The sequence below is a fragment of the Leptonychotes weddellii genome, chromosome 9 (assembly GCF_054177405.1).
Source record: "Leptonychotes weddellii isolate Sample4059 chromosome 9, ASM5417740v2, whole genome shotgun sequence".
In the NCBI taxonomy this organism is placed as follows: Eukaryota; Metazoa; Chordata; class Mammalia; order Carnivora; family Phocidae; genus Leptonychotes; species Leptonychotes weddellii.
Genome location: NC_138377.1, coordinates 8,913,436 through 8,937,894, shown reverse-complemented (window position 1 = coordinate 8,937,894; position 24,459 = coordinate 8,913,436). Strand labels below are relative to the sequence as shown.

Here is a 24,459-nt window from a genome sequence, read left to right as displayed (position 1 = left end):
AAAAGAGAATTAGGGAACCCCTCTGTCCCTGTGGCTTGCAGGGCTGCATCTAAGGTTACACCAAGACCATTTCTACCACGAGGATGCGGGCATGCAGTGCCAATCTCCAAAGGGATGGATAGCTAACCCTGCAGCAGGTTTCAGCACAGTGCTCCAGTGTTTACCAAGAACCTCGACCTATGGGGCCAGTTTGCCCTTCAAGCAGCTCTGAGACCAGAGTCCCTCAGAGGGGGGCTCTTTCCAGCGAGCATCTCTCTTGGGTCTTCCCAACCCCCCCTTTGGTCCTCACCCTTTATCCTCACCCCCAGAACATTTAGCTGCTGAAAGACTTATATACTTGAAGGATTAATAAATTTGAAGCCTTCGCAATTAAAACTTCTGAATATCAAAAAAAGATTTCAGGGCTAATGCGAATGAAAACTTCTTTGCTACTTTGTTCATTCATTCATTCATGCATGCATGCACTGAGCTCCCTTCCCTCCATCCGGGAATCAGTGAGGACCAGGACCGCTGTGATTCCTAGATCTACTCCTGGGGAATGTTCTGCATAAGTGGTCCCATTTTCCAGATGGAGATGAGACTAGAGGCAGGTCTTGTTCCCAGGGCCCTCACCCACGTCAGGGGCCAGGATAGGCCCCAAGGGTCTACACAGCCAGCCCCTTTACCCTCCCAGCTGCTTCCTCCGTGGTGAGCGGCACTTCCTCCTGACTCTCAGCCTCTCTGGTTATTAATAGCTTCAGAGCACAGACGCTGGTTAAGTTACAGACCCGCGAGCACGATGGGTAACTGACCAGATAAGCCCTGAAGCCCCCATCAACGCCATCACTACCACCTTGATGGGGTCTTCTTACAAGCGGCCAGAGCAGCCCCTGCTGGTGTCAGGAGAAGCCCCAGTGGGTATGTATCCTGTCTCCCCCGGAAGGTCTCCTGTGGGGCCCCGGCTGAAGTGGAAGAGCGGAGGGCTAGCTGTTTTTGTGGCCTGGGGGGTTGGTGCGCAGTGCGTGAGAACACTCCTGGGACCTGCTGTCCACCTTGGGTCTCATCCAGCTCTGGTGCACAGACCCTGAAGCTCTGTGAGGCAAGCCCCGCCCCGAGGGTGGGGGAAGCTGCTGGGGGTGTCACACCGTCCGAGACTAAGGAGCTGGACGGGACCCAAGAGGCCACTCTGTCCTCTCCAACCTTGTCTCGCAGAGAAGGGAGATTCAGAGAGGGACAGCGACTCCCAGGCAGCCACACAGGAAGGGGCAGCAGCGCTGAGAGCAGAGCCTGGGTCCCCCTTTTCCAGACTGTCAGAATTCCACCCGCAGCACCAAGGAAGTGGGGGCGGCAGGGTTTGAAAAGAGCTGGGAAGAGACACAGAACACTGGCCAATTGCCTCATCCCCTCTCTGCAACATAACTGGAGTGAGGAAATAGGGGTTCCTGCGATGGGGCCCCTCTTTTGCTTTTAGCTGCTTCTGGGGTTAATACAGGCGAGCAGAGAAGGGGGACGCAGCTAGCCCAGCAACCTGGGGCCAGGCAAACAGAACGCCTTCTGCAGCTCGGATTAATTCTGGATTTTACCACCTGGCACAGAGCAAATAAAGGCAATGAGGCAAAACAAAACCCATGGGTGTGAGCGTTGTGGATATGCTCCAATATCCCCACAGTGACGCATGGGGGAAACTGAGGTAAATAGAATGCGTGGCTGACTCATCAGCTTCAGCTCTAAGCTCCTCTGAGCCTCTGGGGTCCTGGGGCCGTCTCCCAGGGGGCTGCGCCATCCCCTGGGGCCCACTCTGGGGGCATGGAGGGGTAAATCACAGGCACAGGCCTGGCTGACAGTTCCTTGAGGAGATGAGTCTGTGAGCGCAAAGCCCAGATCAGCAGGAGCGGCTGGGGCTCAGGGGGACACACCTGGGAGGGGTGTGCCTGGGAGGTCCCTCTGGAATGCCCCCCTTCTTGGGGCCTGCGGGCCTGCTTCCCACTCCCCACCCCCCACTAACCCTAGTTGGAAGGGTGAACTTGGGCAGTCTCGGGGCCCGGGCCGGGGGTCACTTACGCCAGCTGGGAGTTCTTGTATTTCTGCATGACCCCTTGGAACAGGCCCTTGGGGGCCGAGGCGGGCGGGTTCTCGGGAGGCACAGTCGACCTGGAGGGTGCAGGGCAGGAGTGGAAGAGGAAAAAATACTCTGCATATGAGAAGCGGGTCATGGCCGGAGGCAGGATCAGGGATGGAGGGCTAGCGAGGGGAGAGACTGATGGACAGACACAGGGCTCTGAACCAAAGCAGATGGCCGGTCCTCTCTTGTGTGCTGGACACAGCTGCTGTGTCTCTGGATTATTTTTGGCCCTTGGAGGAAGCCCTGGGAGATTTAAATGACCATATAAGACAACAATGAGGTTAACCTCATCCCCACCCCTAGGCCCCCTCCCCAGCCAACCACGCGGGAGGCAGATAGGAAGCAAGGTGACATTCTTCTCCCGGGAGGATGCGAGAAGGGGTCAGCAGCAGGTCCCAGGATGAAAGGGGCTCAGTCCTGGGCCGGCCAGGCTGGGTCCTAACGGGGATGGGCAAGAGGTTCTTGGAGGTGCGGGGGACAGGGGAGCATAACTGGGAAGCCAGACCAGGTCTGTACTCACACCCCCACCTGGCCAGGTCCCCGTTAGAGGGTCCTGCCATCCCAGGGGCAGGAACGAACGGTAGGGAAGTTAGAGCAAATGGCCGTCACGGCCAGGGCATGGAGTCAGACGGACACGGGTTCAAATCTAGGCTCTGGCATATCCTGGCCATGGGACATCAGACAGGTTGAACTTTTCTGGGCTTTAGTTCCCTGTAGAGCCCGGTGTGGGAAGACTGAGGAGGCTGGAGCTGGTGAGCTCAGCTGGCGTCCGGGCACAGGGCTGCTCGGCACGCATCCACCGTTAATTGTCTCATTATTTTGCTTCTCTGAACCTCAGTTTCCCACCCCCTCGGGCTCTGGTGAGGATGGGAGGGTGAAAGGAGCTGTGGTGGCCACTCCACATAGCTGACTGATGGGGGTGACTGTGAGGACGGGGCATGTGGCCCGTGCCGACCACACTTGTAGCAGCTCAGTCCCTGGTGCCACGGACACCCCAGCAGGCCTGGCCTGGTGTCCTGCACCCTGCAGGGGTGCCCCGTGGGATTGAGGGGGACATTGCTACCGGTGGTGTTTGGAGGTGCCAGAACTGTGACCCTGACAAGGACCCATGCTCTTCCAAGACGGAGCAGAACTTACAGATTTTGTGGATACCCTCGGCAAGGGCCAGGGCATGGGGGAAGGGGTGAGTGAACAGAGAAGGAAAGAACATGCTCTCCTTTGCTTCAGCCATCTGGGGGCGGGGGGACCCCCCAGGCCGGCCCCCTTCACCATCCTCATCCTGCACTTGACTTCCTCTGTCCCTTCTCCGTCCCCTTGCGACCAGCAACCTCCTCCTGAGCACCACTAGCCTGAGCACGACACCTGCGTGAGCGCACTCGTTAGTCCTCTAGAGTGGGTGCCAACGTCCCCGTCTTTAGAGACGGGGAAACTGAGGCCCCGAGAGGTGGGTCACGGCCCCGGGCTCACACGCAGCTGCAGCTGGGAAGTGAGCCGAGCAGAGGCCTACATGTCTGTCTGCAGAGCTCCTGACGCCAGCCCTGCCCCACAGGCCTGGGGTCTTCCCGCCTCTTCATCCTCCCTCCCGCTCGAAGGCCTCCATTCTGACAGGCCCTGCGACTTAGAACAAGCCCCTGCCCCGCACTGTGCCTTGGTTTCCCCATTTGCAAGGTGCGCAGGGGGGACCAGAGCGGGATTTTCCTCACCGTTGTGGTAGCTGTGAAGCCTTAGCTGAAATGAGCTCATGTGGGAGCTGCGTGTCAGGCAGATCTAAGAGACCACATCCTGGGGAGGGGGGCGCAAAGCCTGGCCCCGCCGAGGCCCCTCTCCACCCCCCGGAATGGGGAGCATGCTGGGGGTGGTGGAAGGCAGCCTGGGCCAGGCCCAGCTCGCAGTCCCTCATCCCGTGGTCTTGACGAAGCCCTGGGTCTCAGGCCGCACAGGATCCTGGGGTCCGGGCCACCCGCGCCATGGCCCATGTGTGTGGCCTCCTGTCACTTACTGTTGTTAGGATGTTTCTAGTAAGGTGACAAGCACCCATAAAAACGCGTCACACTACCCTAAAACCAGGACTGTCTCTAATGGCCAAATAACAACAACAACAGGGTGCAGGCAAGGGTGGGGGGTGACAGCAGTGGTGACGGGGATGTCCCTCCCCACCGTGCAGGGCATGGCCTCACTTCCAGCCTCCCCACCAGCTGTGTTGTTCCCGCTTCGCGGAGGAGGAAGCAGACAGACCGAGTTCCGTGCAACAAGAGCTCCCCAGTCCCTGCTGGGGGAGCGGGGGTGTCCCAAGACTTGTGCTAGCGCCTGAGATGCAAATCTCAGATGTCCAAAGGCCAATGGGGTGGGAAACAAGGACACAGACAGCCATAGGCCGCAGGATAGGCGGCGGGGACAGAGCAAGGTCTCCCCTGGGCGCCCTGCAGTGGGTGTTAACTTGGCTTTAGGGGCAGGTAGGGCAGGTGCCCAGGGCCCTGAGTGTGGGGCCTCACGCTGGAGGGGGAGCGAATCCTAGTCCTGTCCAGGCCGCAGGCCCCACTCCCCCTCGGCCCTGAGCAGGGGCATTCCCAGCAGAGAAAACCACCGGGGCTGAGTCATCAGAGGTGAGAGGAACCTGGCAGGATGTGGGCGTGGGTCATGCCCTAGAAGAGGCCCAGGTAGGGCTCCGGTCCTTCATGTGGGCGGGCAGGTCCGGGGCGGGGGGGTTGAGAGTGCCTCACTGTCACCCAGCTCCCAACAGCCCTGTCCTGGAGTCCAGCTGGCCCCTACTCCAGACACGGGTCAAGCTCGGTGCCAGTGGGGAGTGGGGCTACGAGGACAAAGCCCCCTAACTTCTCAGTGAGCCGCCAGCCCCAGGAAGGGCATAAAATTGGGCTGGACCTGGCTGAACACCGGAAGCAAGCAGGCCTCTTAAAGGGGGAGACAGCTAAGGAATACAAGAGTCTGCCCCACGCCTGCCACCTTCTGTTTGTCCCCTCCTCCTGTCCTCGCGCTAAGCCTACAGCAATACAGGACTCAAGTATAGCACTGGGCACACAGCAGACATGCGACACACTTAAATAAATGAAACAAAACAAGCAAAAGCCTTCCAAGGGGTAAGAGCCCAAATGGTAAACTCGGTTTTATGCGGTGCCGTGGCAGGACCTCAAATTCCCGGAGAAGCAGCCCCCAGCCCTCCCAGGTGAAAAGAGGAAGAGCTCACGTGGTCCAGCCACCTCCACCCCCATTCCCGCGGGTCTCTGGAATCAGCCTCCCACCTGCTGGCCAAACCATTCTTTCTGGGCCAGCCAGAGAGGAGTCCCATGTAGAGGAGAACGTGAATTCCAGACTGCAGCAACTTCTGCTCCCCTTCCATACCTGGGATTTGTTGGGTGCTTGCCATGTGCCCAGCCTTGTGACAGAGGTACGTGGCACAAAGCATTTCCTTTCATCCTCTGGTCTACTCTGTGAAGGAGACATAATTGGCTCCCTTTTGCAGAAGAGGAAACTGAGGCTCAGAGGTTTGCTTCCTCTAACCCGCTTAGTGAACTCCTGTTCATCCTGCACAGCCCACCTGCTCAACTAAGTGAATCGACCTGCTCTGTGTCCCTCTGAAACTGAGGCAAGCCTCTTTGCTGAGCCCTTCCTGTTGGGTCATTATGTACATCTGGGACCCTCGTTAGACAGCAAACTTGGGGAGGGTAGGGGTGAGGCCTGATTCACATCCAGGTGCCAGGAAGGCAACTTGCTCATCATAAGAACATGGTAGGTGTGGGCGGCTCAACTTGAATTATTTGCAGCTGTGCACACATCAACCCAAACAAGTCCCTACTTCATGCTTTCCTCCTTTGTCTTCTTAGAAATGTAACCTTAAAAAAATTCAGAAGTTTAAAGACTGGGAAGACCCAGCTTTCTGGGCCCACTCTGGCCGGTCCACCATCAGTGTAATCTTGGGCTCCCTATTTCCTGACTGCATGAACCCTCCTTCTCCATGGGATGGGAAATTGGGTCTGCCTTTCAGGGAGCTCTCTCTTAGTGGGCCAAGGCTTGGCAGATGATCCCTATGCATGTTTCCGGCTTCATCTCTTACATTGTGGTGGGAGAGAAGCAAGTTGGAAAAAATGGCTTTAGAAGGGCACATTATATTTCCTCTGGGATGCTGATCTGGCTTTCATGTCCAGGATCCCCAAGGCTCAGTTGACCTTTATGTCTACAGCCGCCATTTTGGTCACAAGATAACAATAAATTATATTTGTAGAGCATTTTATTGGTTTCAAAATGCATTTATTTGCCTAAAAACAATTCTTGGGCACCTACAGTGATCCAGGCTCTTTGCCAGGCACTAGGGATATAAAAGTGAGAAATATCTGCTTCCTGTCCCCAAAGAGCTCATATAGTATAGTTGGGGACCCTCTCAAGAGGCCACATAATGCCTTCCTAGAGTGACACGAAAGCTTGTCCATGAAACAGAGGCAGTCATGGTGTGGGCACTCGGGGTGCTCAGGGAGGAGGTAGGGGGAGGTCGATTGAAGCTGTGGGGCGTGAGGGAAGCACCAGCATTCTACATGCTTTGCGTAAGAACACTGCAAGCTGGGCTAGGCAAGGTTCTGTTGTTGCCACTTTAAGGATAAGCCTGTTGGGGCTCAGAAAGGTTAAGTAACTTGCCTGAGGTCACACAGCCAGTAAGTGACAGAGGAAGGACTCAAACCTCCAAGCCCTCTTCTCTTTCCTCTCTACTCTGCCGCCTCTTCATTCACATTCCTTTATTCACTCATTATTCACTCACTGAGCTATTTAGTGTTTGCCGAGGGCCAAGCGCTGTGTGGTAGACGGGAAGCTTCACAGGAAGGAAGATGGGTGAGGCCTCAAAACAAATACATAGAAACTGTAAGCTGGGGTGATGAAGGAAACTGCCCCGCCAAGAGAGCGAAAGGGGCGACCTGCCTGACCTGGGATGGTGGTCAGGCAGGATTTGCTGAGGAGATGACATGAAATCTAAGACAGCCCCTGGGATGTGTATGATGTCCTGTTCCTAAACCTGCTCTGGGTCTTTGGACGGAAACTGTGATATGTGGGGATAAAAGGGACAAAGGACTGTATCGGGTCCTGTACTTTCTGAAATGCCGCATCTGGGAACGTGAGCACGAGCTGGTGTGTCTCTTGTCGCTGGGGCCCTCAATCTCTGTGGCTACGAGGTGGCTGAAATGAGACCCAAACCCACTTCCACGTGGAGGGGGGAGAGGAACAGAAAGAGACCTTTGCACTATGGGCAGAGCCGGTTATGTGTCTGAACTTCAGAGCCGGCGGCAGACATTGCTTCTGTTTCTGGCCCCGTGGAGTGCACGTGCATAAAACGGGCACAGAAATGGCCTCGTTGCGTGGCTTAAGGATTAACTGAGTGGCTGTGTGCTGGGCATATGGGAAGCCCTCAGTGTGCATCTGGGGGAGGAGGGATCGGCTCCCCCAGCAGGGCCCATCTTCTTCCAGAGATGGAAGGGCAGAACTGAATCGGGGAGGTTTCAGCTCACATCCAGAGTGAGAAGATGCGCGTTGAACCCCGTACCCTACATTACTGTGCCTGGAATTTAGGTGAGGGCTGCACGACTCTAGGTAAGTCATTTTCCTTCTCTGTGAGAGCTTTTTTCTCAGGAGGCTGGTAAGTGTTTGCATCCCATGTTGGGTCTCTACTTCCTCACCCACCAGAGGAAGGAAGAGGTCAGGACCCGGATCTCACGAGCCCAACTCGGTGCTAATGTAAGTGTCCCCAGGACTCCCCAGGAGGCTCCCACACTGGGGAGAAGGCTGCAGATGCCCCAGGGTGGGGGGGATGCTCTTCTCTCTATCTGATCTCCTCCTGAGAAAGAGGAACTTGTGGTCTGACTGAGGCTAAAGCAGCCAGAAGAGGAACCAGGGCCTCCCAGAGCACCGGCCATGAAGAGTCCTTGGCTCTGCATCCTCGCTTCTGTTTCTCAGGCTGGGTTCCAGAATGGGACCCCCTCAGGGGCAACTCAGTAACCTGGAGCCTTCCTACTTCCTCCAGCTGCCCAAGGAGGCTACCTGCCTTCCCCTTTAGAAGGGGCTGCTCGGTGTGGGGCATCCCAGGCTTTTGCCCCGTCTGCCTGGCAGAGGAGGTCCAGCCTCAGCAAGGGCTAAAGTCACTTGGGGAACGCCCGGTGGGTATCATCAGGGGACAGGGCTGGGATGCACAGCCACCCACCTTCATCACTGTCAGCTGGGACTGGACATTAGAGATGGTCTGTGTGTTGCCGAGAGAGCTTAAGGGACTTGCCCAAGGCCACATAGCAAGTCAGCTGGTGGCTGGAGACTATGAGAGTTGAGGCCCAGGTCCCGAGGCCACAGAACACACTCATCCAGCAACTCCCTTCCCTCAGCCACCCACCCCCAAATACATACTTGACTTGGACTCAGTGATGAACAAAAGCGTTTTTAGATGTATATATTTCCTTTCTAAAAGCATTTTAAGATCCAAAGCTTAATTACCTCTCTGGGCTCCCCGCCTCCTACACAGAAGGTACCCTCTGGATCTGTGCTGTCCAGGACGGTAGCCACTGGCCGCATGTGGCTAGTGAGCTGTTGAGATGCGTCTAGTCTGAATTGAGATGTTCTGTGAGTGCAGAATACACACTGGATTCCAAAGACTTGATATTGATGACATGTGGAAATGATAATATTTGAGACCTAAATTAATTTCACCTGTTTGCCTTTACTTGTTAGCGTGGCTCTTAGGATATTCAAAATTGCATATGTTACTGAAGGTGTGGCTTGCGTCCTATTTCTCTGGGCGCAACACGGGGCTGCCCTAGGTGGTCCTGCCACTGGCATGATGAGGTCACGCTGAGATGCGGGAGCCAGAGCGAGGAGGTAGGGTGGCTTTGCTGGGCAGATGTCACTTGCTTCTCAGACCTGTTTTCCCAGGGAGGCTGCCTAGATGGGACTGGGAGCTGGGCTTGGACTCGGAACATCAGCTCCCCGGCATTCAAACATAAAGCCAGTGGTACAAAAGCCAAGCCAGGCACTTTGCAACCAGATCGTTCCAGTCTCTGCAACACCGTCTACCAGCTGTGCAACCGCCGACTAGTTACTAGCCCTGAGTTTCAGTTTCCTCGTCTATAAAATGGGAATATAGCACAGAGCCTCCTGGAAGGTCCTTAAGAGGGTTAAACAAGGTGAAGTGGGTAGAGCACCTACCGCAGTGCTCGGCACCACCAAAGCTCAGAAGGGTTTAGATAACAAATGGAAGTCATCAAGGTGTAAACATGCACCTCACAGACCAGGAGACTTCGGTCTTGGGTTAACAGTGTTTGGGAGCTGCACCTTACAGGTGCTCTAGTTGGCCTCTCCTCGCTCACCTTGTCCGTGGGTAGAAATGGGCAGGTTGGCGGTTGACACGCGTGGACGCAGTGGCCTCAGCAGTGGTTGGGCCCCGAGTCTTGTCAGCCAGGCTCTGCTCGATGGCCATCTGGACCAGCTCATCCTCACTCAGGCTGCTATACAGGCTGTATTCCTCATGCCCAATGGCACGCTGTCTGCCCCGAGCGCTGATCTCTGTGGTCATCCTCTCTCACCTCTCACCTTGGCCCCCAGAAGAGACACTCCGAGAGGAGGAGGAAGTGGCAAATCAGAAAGCCCTGTGAGGAGACCAAAACCATCCTGGTCACTAACGGTTTTGCAAGAGTTATGTTTAGCAACAGAGAATGCTGTGCTTTCCTCTGGCAAGCTCACAATCAGTTTTTGTCCATTCATGTTGTCATTTGGACCACCCAGCCACCATTCATCTACACATCTATCCATCCACTCATCTACTCACCCATCTACCCACCTCTCTCACTATCCAGCCAATCATTCACCCTCCTCTCCATTTATTCATTCTCCCATGTGTCCACCTGTCTACTATCCACCCATTTACCCATCCACATCTGTACATTTACCCAGTGACCTGATCATCCATCCATCCAACCATTATCCATCCCCTGATCTATCTGCCCACCTACCTGGCCATTTATCCATCCACCCCCCCCCATCCATCCATCCATCCATACCTCTATCTACCCAACCAACCATCCACTCATCCACCATTCATTTTTCCATTCCAGACAGCTTGTCTACACATGCATGCATGCTTCGTTAACCGAGAGATTACTTAGTGAGCGCCTACTTTGTGTCCTGCACTCCTCTAAGCTCTGGTGACACAACAATACCAAGGGACAAATACCCCTGACTTCAGGGGGCTTACACAACAGTGCTTACATTCCTTCCTTCCAGTTATCCAACAAGATCCTATGCTAGCATCTCGCCTTATCTCTGTGCTGTGCTAGGGCTGAGAATGTTGGAGATAAATCAGACATGGGCCTGCCGCTTCAGTATGCATGATCTAGTTAAAATCAATCATGACAGTAATTTGCCATGTGAATTCCAAGGACTCCCTTCCTTAGAAAAAAGTGCCTCAGGGAGAAATGAACTTTGGTTGAATCAACTGGTTTTAGGAAATGAAGTAACCTCAACTAAGCCTGTTTTTTGTTTTGACTGGCTGACGTGCAGTGTAACTGTAGGTCAATGGTTCATAGCCCTAGCAGGACACGAGAACCACATGAGGCCATTTAAAAAATACCCAAAATACCAGTGCTATAATTTGGTTTGTTTGGCAAATATTCACTCCCCTCTCCTTGGCGGCAGGGTATCCCCCTCCCTATCCCACTGAGAGTGGGCTTGGCCATGTGACTTGCTCTGGCCAATGAACGTTGGGGCACGATAAAGCAGCCCCTTAACAGGGGCTTGGGTGTGGGGCTTGCCCTTCTGCATCACCAGGAGAAGAGCTCCCCACTGGAGGCACCACCCGTTAGCTAGACTCCGGAGTGAACCGACCTGGGGCAGCCCCACCCAGCAGACCCAGCACCCTGAAGCCCACGTCAGCCCCTCTGCAGCGACCTGCAGACTCAGATCATGAGAATCAGTGCTTATTTGGGGTGCTGTGCTACCCAGCATTCTGTGACTCTAGTTAACTGACCCCCAAAAGGCTAGGCCAGCCACTTCACAAAGAGGATATCCAAGTGGCCAATAACCAAATGTAGGGATGCTTGACTTTCTAAGCGTTTGCGAGAACACTCAAATTGAGATCCTAATACAGTATTACTGTCTACCCAACAGCATAGCTCAAGTGGAGGGGCGCCTGGGTAGCTCAGTCAGTTAAGCGTCTGACTCTTGATTTTGGCTCAAGTCATGATCTCGGGATCATGAAATTGAGCCCCGCATTGGGCTCCTGGCTGGGCGTGGCGCCTGCCTGAGATTCTCTCTCACCCTCTGCCTCTGCCCCTCCCCCGCCCCACTTGCACACTCTCTCTCTCTCTAAAAAAAAAGAATGGCTCAAGTGGAAAAGATGAGCATTAGCAAGTGTTGGGGAGGATGTGGGGCATCAGGAACGCTCACCACCACTGGTAGGAGTGTCGAGTGGTAAAACCACTTTGGAAAATTTACGGTGTTTGCTAAAGCTGAACCAACACATCCTGTGACCCCAAAATTCCACTCCTAGCTCCCTGGCCAAGAGAACCATGTACATGTGTTCACCATAAGACAAGTTCAAAAATATTCATTGCAGCGCTACTCATGATAAAACCAAGTGGAAACTACCTAAATGTCTATCAGCATTTGAATGGATTACTGCGTTGTGGTATATTCCCACGGTAGTGTATACCAGTGAAACAGATAAAGTACCACTGCTCATCGCAGGATGAAGCTCACACAACCATTGTGAGCAAAAGAAGTCAGATAATGAAGAACATATGTACGTGATTCCATTTCTGTAAAGTTCCAGGCAGACTAAACTATGGTGGACCTTTGGTGGTTACTAACTGGGAGGAGACATGAGGGAGACTTCTGGGAAGCCAGTCACGCTGTTTTTCTTGATCTAAGTGGTTCCATGATTGGTTGGCTCCCTTTGTCAGGAACCTCTTCAAGTATGATTTCTACACTCCTCTGTGAGCCCATTATCCTGCAATAACACATCTACTTAAAAGGTAGGGGCACCTGGCTGGCTCTGTCAGAAGAGCAAGTGACTCTTGATCTCCGGGTTGTGAGTTCAAGCCCCACGTTGGGTGTGGTGCCTACATAAAAAGAAGAAGAAGAATTTTAAAAAGAAAAATAATAATTAAAAAGTGTATAAAATAGGTTCTAAAGGGTATTGATGCTTGGACCCCGCCTCAGACCAATTAAGTCAGAATCTCTGGGAGTGTGGCCCAGCTATTACCCCTCTTTGAAAAGCTCCACAGGTGCCCAGGAACCACCACTTTGGAGAAGGATCAATCATAAAGCAGGAGTAGAGAGAGATGGGACTCCTGTTGTGTGGGGGTGGGGCAAGGGGCGCGACCTGACACCAGGCTAAGCCCTTGATAGATACTCTTCTAATTCTGGTAACAGTCCTAAGAGCAGCAAGTCTTGCTCTATAAAATAGCGGCAAGGTTATTATTAAGCAGATCTGGGCTTTCCAAGCAAAGCTAGAGACTGTGGGTGTGAAGACAGTGGATTAGCAGCATGAGGGCATCTGGGACCGAAGATTCTGTGCCCTGCCACGGTCTGCCTGGTTATCCACCACTGCCCTCTGTCTGCTTCTCTGCACCCATTCTGGCGGGCTCAGGCCCGGACTTCCTTCCGCCCACCCCAGCAGTGGCCTTCATGTGGTGTCCCAGCCCCACCCACCCATCGTCCCCTCCGTGCCCCACACCGCAGGCCTCACCAAGTCCCTCCTCTACCTGCACCCATGGCCCGGGCCTCCCGGCCCTTCGAATCTAGCTCTCACTCTCCCTTCAGCCTCTACCTCCGCACACCTGATCTTCCAGGTAAGGCGAAGACACACTTTTCCCCCAACTCACCTGCGGCTCCCACCCCAGTGCTCTTGCTCGTCCTGTGCCGACCCGTCTCCTCCCTTTCTACACTCTCAGAATCCCTCCTCACTCCTCAAGGCCCAGAGCAAGTGCCTCCTCTTCCAGAACGTCTTCCAAGAAGTGTTCTGCTGCTACAACTTCTCCATCTGGGCTGTGGTCAGTAGTTCCTGTGTGGACTTGACCCTGGGTCCTCTTCCTAAGGCCATGAGAGGAGAAGGGCTGGTTAAAGTTTACTGCACCCCTTGACCGCCCACCCAACAGCCGGTTCCCCCATCTTCTCTGACAGCAGAACAACTGTCCTAATGAAAGAGAGAGCAGTGAAGAAAATCACTCCTTGTCCACATCCCTGCTTTGAGCTTGGAGGAGTGGATGCTTGGCACAGGGGCAGCCATCTTGTAACCATGAGGGGAACCGTGCTGGTACAATGAGTTTGACAGAGTTAATGATAGGTCTTCTGGATCTTTTATTATATTGTTGATCTGCTGAACTAACACTGGTGCACCCACCCTGGCCTGCCTATTAGGTAGAGACTGAAGATCCTTCTGGTTTAAGCCAGTGTTGGTTGAGTTTGCTGTTATATGCAGCCAGAATCATCTTAATGCCTCATTCTCAGGTCTGGTCAAGAATCTTGAGAACATACCAAGGCCCTGATTTCACCCTAGACCGATGGACTCAAAGCCTCCAGGTTTCCCTGGAGTTCAAGGCTTCCCTGACAATTTTAGTGTGTAGCCAGGGCTGAGAACGCTTTTCTAGATCAACACGTCAGGCGGTCGTGCTCGTTTTCCACACTAGGGGAGGGGAAGGGGCACCGTGACCTCAGAATCACTTGGTGCCTGATTGGAGTGTTATTTGTTTTTGCAGCAACTTCAGCATTAGTTTTGTTTATTGTAAAACGAGCCAAAGACTGGGAATCAGGAGACTTCGGTTCGTGTACCAACTCACCATGAGCACCTCTCTTCCTCTCTTGAGCTTCGATTTTTCCATCTGTTAAATGTCAGGATGGCCTAGAGCATAGCCTCTGACCCTCCCACCCCGTAGGGGCCCAGCTGGCCCAGGCCCCCTTCCCTGCTCCCCTGTGCCTGAGGTCTGGGTGGGCCCAGGTCGGCCTTTAGGAGGGTGGGGAGTGGGCTCTGCCCAGTGAGAGGTGACACCCTCGGCTTTCCCAGGGCCCCCATTGTGGTGCCCCCATTTGAGGGCATCTGCTCCAGGCCAGGAGGCAAGGGGAAGAACACTGGAGAGAGACAGAGACCTGGGTTATGGTCTCCATGTTGACACGAGAGTGCTGTGTGACCTTGGCCAAGTCCCTATCCCTCTCTGGGCCTCAGTTGTCCCCTTGCAAAAAGAGAGTTTTGGGTTTCCAAGTGCTCTTCTGGTTTTTTAGCCTCTATAACTCTGTGAGACATTTGGTTTATCTTTGTGCTATATAAAACCCAAACTCTCTGTCCCTGAGGGTCCCCTCTGGCCACCTTAAGAGGTCTACCATATGCAAAGAGCTTAGCGTTAGTCATAGGGAAATAAGGAACCAGGTGGGAGTAGAAGGGTCTCAGGTCCAGATGTTGGGAGCCTACGGTCTAGTTTCAATTTGGAACTTACGAGCTATGTGACCTTGATTAAATCACTTCCCCTTGTTGGGCCTTAGTTCCTTTATCAGTAAAAATGGGAGTGAGACAACCCACTTCACCACGTTGTAGAGGCCATCCGTGGCTGGGGCAGTAGCTGCATAAGAGGTAAAGTAAGCATTTGACAGGAACCCCTCCCACCCCTCACCACCAGGCAGCCATGGGCCCAGCAGGCTGGCGTGGGCTGATCAGAGGCGTATGGACAGCACCCGGCTACCTTGCCCCTTCCCTGACCAGATGCCTGTGGGAGGAGCCAGGTCGCAGTCACCTGGACCTGCCAATTTCCTGCAGCCAGTTCCAGACTCACCAGGCCCTCCTCCGCGGGTCTGGCGGCATCCAGAGACTTTCCTGCCTAACGGTCATTTCATGGCATGGCCCTGACAACAGCTTGAGAAAGTAGGAACGTTTTCCTGTTGAACTGACATTAATTCTTCTATACCGCCACTCCTTCTGAAAGTACCTGATGCCCCGATGTGATTGCTCCCCATTTTACAGATGAGGCAATTAAGGTTCAAGGAGGGGAAGGGAAAGGTTTGCACAAGGACAGAGGGCTGGAACGCTGGGATTTGGAGCCCCAGTGCTCCTCCTGGGAATTCCAGGAACACAATCCAAGTAACTGGCACACACCTGGGCTCTGAGCAGCCAGGGGTAACATCACCATCCTCAACCAGCCTGGCCACCTGACCTGCTCCTGTGTACGGAGCCCACATCAGGCTGTTGGCCATCCCAGAGGAAGGTGTACACAGACAGGTGAGGGGGGTGGTAACCTTGAAGGGACCCTGATGGAGAGGGTCTCTGCCTTGGAGAGGGCGAACTTCCCCACCCTGCTGTGAGCCCAGACGTCTCTTGCTTTTCCCACTGAGATCCCCAGCCTTTGAGGGTCCTTGGATAAGTCATGTATCTTTAGTTCCCACATGTGCAAAATGGAGACACCAGTAAGTACTATCAAGGGGTTGGTGTGAGAATCAAGGGCTCAGGCACGCCTGCCAGGGACAAGGGGGTTGGGGGACCGTCTCCTGCGGGGAGGTGGCTGAGGGGCAGTTATAAAGCAGCTCGTGGGGTCAGCTTGACCAGGTTCAAGCCAGAGCTTTGCCAGTTACTCACTGTGTGATCTCCTAGAATCTCAAATTGTCCATCTATTAAACGGACATAGTAAGATTGCCTATATCATGTGAGAGGGAGGAGTGGTGATCCTGGGAGAGAAACTGTGCTTCTTTCAGCCTCAGTCTCCCTCCTCTGCATGCTGCCTAGCTTGATTTCTGAGGCCTCTGCCTGGGGCTGGGCCACCTTCTAGACCTGAGTCCTGGAGAGAGAGAGCGGGGGGGCAGTCAGCAGTCCCAAGGGACCCTTTGGGAGGCTGATTGGGATAGAAAAAAAATAGCCCTTTCCCAGAGAAAGCTGGAGGCTTTGCCCAGGCAAGTGAGGGGCCTGCAGGGGGAGCAGAGTTCAAGGGCGGCCAGTCCAAGGCCAGCTTGGAACCCCTGGGGCCTCCAGGGGCTCCTCCCTTACCCCCTTTGCAGTGCCCCAAACATTGCCTCCAGGGGAACCCTCCCCCCAGGAGGCATCTGTAAAATGGGACAACAGTGACTGTGACCGTTCTTTGAGTTAGCACATGCAAAGCACTCAGAGCAGTACCCGGTCCATCCGTAGTCAACGCTCCTCTAAGCTGGGCCTCACTTTCTACATCTGTGAAATGGGCATAGAAACATGGCTCTTTCAGGGCTGTGCTGAGGATTAGCATTGGAAAAGTGGCTTCTCCCCCGCCCCCCCCCCCAGTTCTTTCCCTCCCCTCAAGTCCCGGCTGGCTGACAGCCAGGGTCTGCCTGGGAAATGGCAGTGGGGTCTGGGTTCCTGTGCGTGGGGTGGGGTCTCTGGGGCTGTTTGGGGGGTTACAGTGGGAGGAGTGGCTCCTGGAATGTCTTACTCGAAAACTGATGGTGGGGCATGACCAGGAAGGCAAGGGACAAGGAGGAGGACTGACAGCCATCCTCCGGCACACCAGGCTCCCCTTCAGCTGGGGACCTGGGAGAGGAGTGTGAGCCTGGACAATCTCCTTCCCGTCCTCAGGCTGTTTGTAGATGGAGCCCTGCTCACCCACCTTCCCGTCCCTCTTGCCTGTCACCTGGCTAGTCATTCTTCCAGATGCAGTTCAAGCATCTCCTCCACCAGGAAGCCCCCCGATCTGATGTCGGAGGCATCTTGAGCTCCGTCCATTGCTCTAACAGCCTGCTCTGGACCTATCCTCCCATTGAATCTAGGAACTTCTAAATTGCAGGACTGTGTCACATTCGTGTCATGACCCCAGGACATAGCCCAAGGCCAGATACACAGTAGGTATGTATGAAATGCTGGCTGAATGAATGAATGAATGAATGAGTCCAACCTTGGAAGCACAGCTATTATCGAGAAGATCACCGTGCCTGGCAGGTGGGGCAGCCGCTGGCGTCCCACTGCCTGGGTTCGACCCTGGCTCTGCCCCCTACTGGCTGGGCGATGGGGAGCTGGTTACTCCCACCCCAGGCTGTCCTGGGGGGCCCCCTGGGACCCCTGCAGAGCCCTGCTGAGTGGGCGCAGGGGCCAGTAATGGGGTCAGCGCCGGGGAGGGAGGGAGGTCTCCAGGCGCTCCCCAAAGCAGCTGGGGTGCAGGATGGATTCTGCCCACTAATTCCACATCCTCCACTCCCCAGGGCCCCTCCTGCCCCCTCCTCCCTTCCTGCTCACACCACCTGCTGTCCTCCGGGCTTTGGAAGGAGTTACAACCCCTCCACTCTCCTCTCAGTCCCGGGCTTGAGTTTATGAATGAGGGGGCCGCCTACAAATGACGGTTGTGGGTGCTTAGTGAGCACTTAGTTCATTTACCAGTGCCGGCCATGCGGTAGGTGCCAAGTAAGTATTCCAGTTAGGGTCACATGTGACTCTCAGGTGTGAGAGGGGAGCACGGACCATTCAGTTTAGCTCTTACACGATGCACCGTCGTCAGACCCGTCTGTCACCACAGATCACAGTGGGTGTTTGCCAAACACCATACTGCCTTCCCTTGTGGTTCATTTATGGTCTCACATGTGTTGTTAGTTTGAGCCACGAGATAAATCTGTGGTAAGCTATTGGTCCCATTCTACAGATGAGGAAACCGAGGCACACCAGGGAAAAACTGACAAGGAAGAGACTAGAGGCTGCCGCGTCTGACTTGACCCTTGTCTTCACCCCGTGTAACTAACAGCAGGGGCCTGTGGTTCTGTAGGTTTGAGGAAAGGCCTGGAGTCCCACTGGAGACAGAGGGTGTGTGTTCAGAAGGACTTGGTGTATATGGGCATTTGGGGATACAGGCACATCTACCTTACATCTATATATGTAATATGCGCTCCACCCATCTGCCAGCTTCAAACAGTTCCCCTCTCTCGTCGGCCCCAGGCAATCCTGACAGCCAGCTGCAAGTGGGGACTCGGCCCCCAGGGTCCTCAACCCTACTCCTTGCAGTGCTCAATACCTTCTGTCAAAACTTCTCTCTCTGATCTGCTGTTCCCCCAGGCTGCAGAGGGTCCCGGAAAATCTATGGAAACTCTTCCAGCTTGAGGGCTTGTGGCTGTGAACAATTAAAATGTTCTCTCCCCTTCCTGGGTCCTACTGCTTTAAAAATCCTGATCATGGGGCGCCTGGGTGGCTCGGTTGAGCGTCTGCCTTCGGCTCAGGTCATGATCTCAGGGTCCTGGGATCGAGCCCCGCATCGGGCTCCCTGCTCAGTGGGGAGTCTGCTTCTCCCTCTGCCTCTGCCTCTCCCCCGCTCGTGCTCTCTCGCTCTCAAATAAATAAATAAAATTAAAAAATAAATAAATAAGTAAAAATAAATAAAATCCCAATCATAAAAACAACTGGTGCTTGTGGTCTTTTTCATGCACTGCACCCTTTGACCCTCTCAGTACCGGGTGTGGGTGGGGTAGGACTCTTCCCATGTGCGGATGGGAAGACTGAGTTGTAACTGGCACAGTGGGTTGAGAACGGGCCTGCCTGCCCCTCTTTTCTTTGGACCCTCTGACAATGAGTATTCAGGGCAGAAGCCAGGGGTCACTCACTCTGGAAGTTTCTGCCCTGGATAAGAGGTGAGCAGCCTTGAGGAGATGCGGGGTGGAATCCAGGCCACCTTGCTTGCCCCCTCCCCAACCCCCGGAGGGGCTCAGGTCAAAGCCCCATGGTGGGTATTTGCTGTGGGGTGGTGCTGACAGGCCTCACAGCTGCTGGGAGTTCGGGCCTTTTGTTCAGACGCTAAAGATTCTAAGAAGGCCCGCCCAACTCTGCTAATCCCAGAGCCCTTGCTGCCGGTTTCAAGCTCCTGGCTTTCCACAGGCCCGAGTCCGGCTTCCCAGGTCGGGCCAGGATTGCTGGAAGTTACTGAGGGGAACTGCTCCCCGCAGCACACTTAAACCAACCCACCCCCAACACAGGCGCTCTCCCCATTGTATGGAGGGGCAGCTGAGGCCCCCCGGGAGAGGGGTCGGGACTGGCCTCGGTCACCCAGGTGGGACTCTGCCCAATGGATGGGTCGGGGGAGACTGAGGCTCCATCTGAAGGGGAGGTGAGTGCGCCTTGCTGACCTGAACCTGTGTGAATCGCTCCCAGCGGTCCAGGGACCCCCGCAGCAAGCCTTTGCCTCAGCCTCCCAAACGGGGGGCTCTTCTCTCACCTCCTGCCCAGCCCGGCCCTCCACACCCCTCCTGGCCCATCTCCCTGTCCTTCTCCTGCGGCAGCCAGGCCCCTCAGCGGGGCTCAGCCACCTATAGGTCTAGGTGCCAGATTCCAGGCCCCGACCCAGTTTCTGCCCAAGGCTCAGAGAATGCCGGGCTCTGCACTGGCGTGGGCAGCCTGGGGTAGGGGTGAGAGGGGCAGGGCTTCTGGTGCGGCTCTGAGCCTCTGCAGCCCAAGCGCAGCCTTGCCCAGCCCTGTCCTGGGCACCGGGAGAGTGTGGCCCCCGGGGAGCAGGAGGTTCTGGAAGCTCTAACTCCAGGCCGCACGGTGGGAAGGTGCAGTGGGGACAAGAGGGCCCTCCGAGCCCTGCTCCTCTCACCTGGGCCCAACCGCAGGGCTGGCTGGAAATCTTTAAATTGGGATCCCACCAAAATCTTTTTCCTTTCTGTTTTTTCCCTCCTCTCCTGCCTTTATTTCAATCTTTTCCACCTCTTGGCTTGCCCTGCGTTTCCTCCCTCTTTGTCTACCCCTCTGCTTTGTGTCCCTTTCTTTAAAAAATCAAGCAAACTAGGAGTCAGTTCACTTTGACGTCACCACCCCCTCTCCGAAACCTCCCCCTCAGCTGCAAAGCTCTTAAGGCTTCCTTGATATTCCTGGGTATTCATTAGTCCAAGAGAAGGTGCTAAGGATAAAAACGATACAAACCGGTCCTGGAACAACCATCTCCTCTGGGCAGTCTGACCCTCTGTGGCTCAGAAATGGGAGGACACTGGGCGGGTCCAGAGATATTTTTGTGCCTCCTTCGGGAAAACACTCTTGGATCTAGCCTGTCCACAATGTACGGGAACCTTGTTACACCCTGACTGTGCCAGGGACGGGTCTGTTTACTGCTGTGCTGGGCCCCAGGGAGGCCATGGCGTTGAATGTGGACACTAGAGGCCAAGAGGCCAGGATGGGATCCCCGACTCCAACACATCCTAGCTGTCTGGCTCTAGGCAAAACCCTGAACCTCTCCGAAACTCAGTTTTCCCATCTGGCAAATGGGAGTAACCATCACCTCTAAGTCAGGATGCCCTTGAGAAGAGTCAATAAGAGAAATCACCTGAAGCCCTGGGCCAGTGCCTGGCTCACAGTCAGTGCTCCGTGAACGCCCACGGATATCAATCGCTGTGTTATTCATTGTAAGGTCACTGGGGGCGGAGGATCCCGGGCACTCACAGCCGGTCTGTTTGTGCAAGAATGGATGATGCAAATGAGAACAGCACCAGGTGGGGGCCGATGCCAGCTCCCGGAGGAGGCTGAGCTGTAAACAGGCCTGCCACCAGCTGTCGGGACCCATCCAACTGTTTTGGAAGGGACGGGAGAATCTGCCTCATCCCTGTGTTCTGCCCCCCTCCCGGACGCGCCCCTCCGCCCCGCCTCGCCCCCGGCCTCCGCTGCAGAGGGCAGGGACTGTGGCTGCTAGGTGGCCCCAGCTGCCTCTGCCTGGGCCCCAGAGCTGTCCCCACCCCTGCCTCACGCCCCTTGAGTTTTCCTTCCTTGAGGAGAGCCTTGCTGTCCTTCCTGTGTGGGGGGCTTGGCCTCTGGCCTGCCCCGTGTCTCTGTCACTTACCTGGCCTCCCTACTTGGCGCCGCCTCTCTTCCCCCTCATTCCAGGCCATTCCCCTGGCTACTGAGGAGCTACCTGAAATCAGATCCCACCTGCACCCCCTTTGCTCAAAAACAATCGGAAAATATTCCATCCTCTTGCCTGGCCTGGTGGGAGCTGCATCTCTCTCTGGCTTCCCTCTCCTCCCCGCCAGTTTTGTCCCCTTCGTGGCCCTTTGCTGTAGCCACTCTGCATTTCCCACCGACACCCCCGACCCACCCTGACGTGTCTGTTGCCCTTTGCCGGAGCTGCCCCTCTGCCTGGAGGTCCCTCTCCCTGCCCCTCTGCCTGGTGACATCCACCCAGCTTTTTAAAAGCTATCTCGTCCCTGGATATGTCCTCATGCTCATACACACACACGCACACGCACACACGCTCACACGAGGTACTCTTGCATCTCGGCAATCCCACGGTGCTCTGTTAAATCTCATGGAACATCTCATTCTTTACATTGTGTCACAGTCTCTGTTTGCAGATTGGGCGTCCCCCCACCCCCCCGAGCCCCAAGCAGTTGCAGGTACAGCTCCTGGCAGCTGACTTCTATCACCCCACGAAACTGTGCACACAGAGGCACTCCCTAAATGTCACGGGACATCGATGCCCACGGGCATAAACATAGCTATCTAGCCACCTGACCTAAAAGCCTTTCTGAAAGCCGTCTGTCCCCCACAGATACTGCCCTAGGTCCACGGCACCCACAAGAGCACCACCGATAACCCCATTCCATTTCCATGTTTAGAAGTGCACAGCAGAGTGATATTCTGAGCGAGCGTCCTCCAGCAGAATGCATAAGTGCATGCATACGGCTGATTCTCTGTCCCCCAGGTCCAAAGTGAAAGTCCCCGGCATGCTTTCTACACAAGAGACAGGAGAGAGAGACGCAAGCAAGGAGTCTTGATAATAAGGAGTCACCAACAAGCAACGCAGTGGTTAAGTCCCAGCCAAACAATCTTTCTCAAAGTCTGTGTAAGAAAGTCGAAAGCATGCATTACCTGTTAGGCTCTGAAACAGGGGCACACAATGCAGGGGTACTAAAAAGGGTTTTCTTGAGGGTGTCTTAATTCAGAACATGCTCCCTGAGTTTTCCTTCTGCCCTGGCCCTGAGCTCCTGGCCGCTCTGCCAGGCAGTTCTGAAACGCTTTCCTTTGAAGCAGGGAGTTTATTTCAGGCCCACCGCATGACCAGTGATGGCCAGCCAAACTATAAGATGTTGTGCATCTCAGATGTCCTATTTGAAGATCGCCCGGAGGAGGCCGCCCTGCCGCCTTCTGTCCCTCCACGGTGCGTCAATTACGGACCTCGCGGCAGAGAGCATCTCGGAGAGCTGGCCCTCACGTGACGTCGTCATTTGTGATCCTTGACATGGAGGCCATATATGGGTATGTTTCTGGAACTCCCCAGGAGGGAGCGAGAGAGAAGAGAGATAGGGAGGGTGAGAGACAGAGAGAGAGGGAAAGAGGGTGGGGAGCCAGAGCTGGGAGATGAGGAGACAGAGGGGGGGACACTAGGGGACAGGAGAAGGGAGGGAAGTGCAAAAAGGTGATGGAGAGGAAGAAGGAAAGGAAGAGGTGCAGGAGGAGAGGGGAGAAGGCATACATGAGAGGAGAAAGAAGAATTGGGGAAAACAGAGAAGCAAGGGGAGAGGGACACTGAGATAATCCGGGGATGAAAAGGGGAGCGTGGAAGACAGAGGAACAAGAGGGAGAGAGCAGCAGGGGACTCAGGGACAGAAGGGGGAGCAGAGGGGAAGGTGGGGGAGGCAGGGAGACTGGGAAGAGGGCAGGGAGAAGGGTGGATGGAGGGAAGGCGGGGAGGCAGAAGATGAACAGGAGCAGAGAGAAGAGAGCGGGAGGGAAGGGTGTTTGGGTTTGGGGTAAGTGGGCTTGGCAAACACCGCTGAGCAGGCCCCAGGGGCAGAGCCTGCCTTGGAGGTTCAGGGATCCAGCTTCGGGCTGTCATGCATGGGGTGGGGCTGGGCTGCAAAAGGCAGGGAAACAAACAAGCAAGCAAGCAAACAAACTAGTGCACGCACCAGCCTTAGCAGCAGCACAAAGCCGAGGGAACCCTTCTGCCAGCACACGGCCAGGGAAGAAAGCCCCTGTTTCTGGACTAGATCGAATGGCACAAGATGTCAGCATCCAGTGGCAGAGACAACATGCTCAGCCACAGGCACTGAGTATCCAGGATGCTCCTGGCACGCTGCCAGACACTTACATCCCCACCTGCTGGAGTGAGGGAGGGGGCTGGGAATGTCACTTGGTCTCTTCTTCTAAATGGAAAAAAAATTCCATTTCAAAGGCCCATTCCCCTTGGAGGATACTGGATTTACAACCCCCTAGCATGATTTCTTACAGAGTCAAAGGCAGGATGCCTTTACAGTCTCTTGGAACATTCCCCCTCAGTGAACATTCTAAATCTCAGTGAACGCAGGGTACCCTGGGTTCTGGTTGAAGTTCTGGGCGTCTGATCTGGTGCTGGGGACTGAAGGACACCGTCAGTCCCAGGCTGTCTCCCAGCTACTCGGCCCTGGCACCCGTATTGCCCCATCTGGGGCTGCCCCACCCCCCAGGCTACTATAGTTGGTGACCCCTCAAGGTTAGCTCATGCCCGGCCCCTCTCAGACCCCTGTGCCATGGTGGGGGGCGGGCGATGAGGGAAGGGCATCGAGGGGCCATCCAGTTCTCTTTACTGTTTGGGGGTTGTCCTCGGCAGGAGGAATTTCTAGTGGGTCCCGGGGAGTGCATCCCTGGGGTCCTGCTGCTTCCGTGGGCTCCCAGCCAGGGGTGGGGCACAGGTCCTTCTGCTCTCTCACTGTCCAGACCCCCTCCCCAGATGTGGCCTGGGAGGGGTGGGCCGTGGGCAGGCACAGTGTCCCTTCTCAAGTGGCCTTCTGCCTTACCTCTCCCTCCCAATCCAGATGAACCTCTCATAGTGGAGCGAGCTGGAGAAACTCACTCTCCAAATCCTGTTGCCTTGTGTCTTCACTCAGCTTTTGAAAATCCAGAGCCTAAACTGTGGGTAAAGAGTCACAGGGAACAGAAAGTGTGCTGGGGGTGGCCAGCAGGGGGAGGGGCTGGCTGGACACATTTCCACTAATAAATGGCATCGTCGGTGGGAGGGGGAGCTGGAGTAACTGGGTGACGGGTAAGGAGGGCACGGATGAAATGAGCCCTGGGTGTTGCGTGCAACCACTGAATCCCTGACCTCTACCTCTGACACTAAGGAAACACTATATGTTAGCGAATTGAATGTAAATAAAATACAATTTAAAAAAATAAATGGCATCACCCTGCTGTATTCATACAACCTTCCTGGCAGGCTGTCATCACCCCTGCTTCACAGATGAGGAAACTGAGGCTCAGGGGTTTGGGGAACTTGTCCATCATCCCACGATGTATAAGTGATTGTTTAGATCTGAACCACAATTGCCTGACATAAAAAGCAGTGCTTTCAGCCACGGCTCTGCCAGCTGCCCCCCTGCCACCTCCCCCCATGCACCAGGGAATCCAAATATTGGGTCAGAACAAGGAACCCCAC

At 55.0% G+C, this 24,459-nt stretch overlaps 1 protein-coding gene across 1 annotated transcript in view; it reads right to left on the bottom strand.

Moving 5' to 3' along the window:
* Nucleotides 1–22,925, bottom strand: part of ASB2 (ankyrin repeat and SOCS box containing 2) — a 41,908-nt gene extending 18,983 nt beyond the window's left edge. The window contains exons 1-3 of the mRNA XM_006747840.3: nt 21,915–22,925; nt 9,451–9,729; nt 2,041–2,130 (exon numbers count right to left, since the gene is read on the bottom strand). Coding sequence (XP_006747903.1) covers nt 2,041–2,130; nt 9,451–9,656 — 296 coding nt within the window. The 5' untranslated portion in view covers nt 9,657–9,729; nt 21,915–22,925. The remainder of the gene's footprint in view (nt 1–2,040; nt 2,131–9,450; nt 9,730–21,914) is intronic.
* Between the last annotated feature and the right edge of the window lie 1,534 nt (nt 22,926–24,459).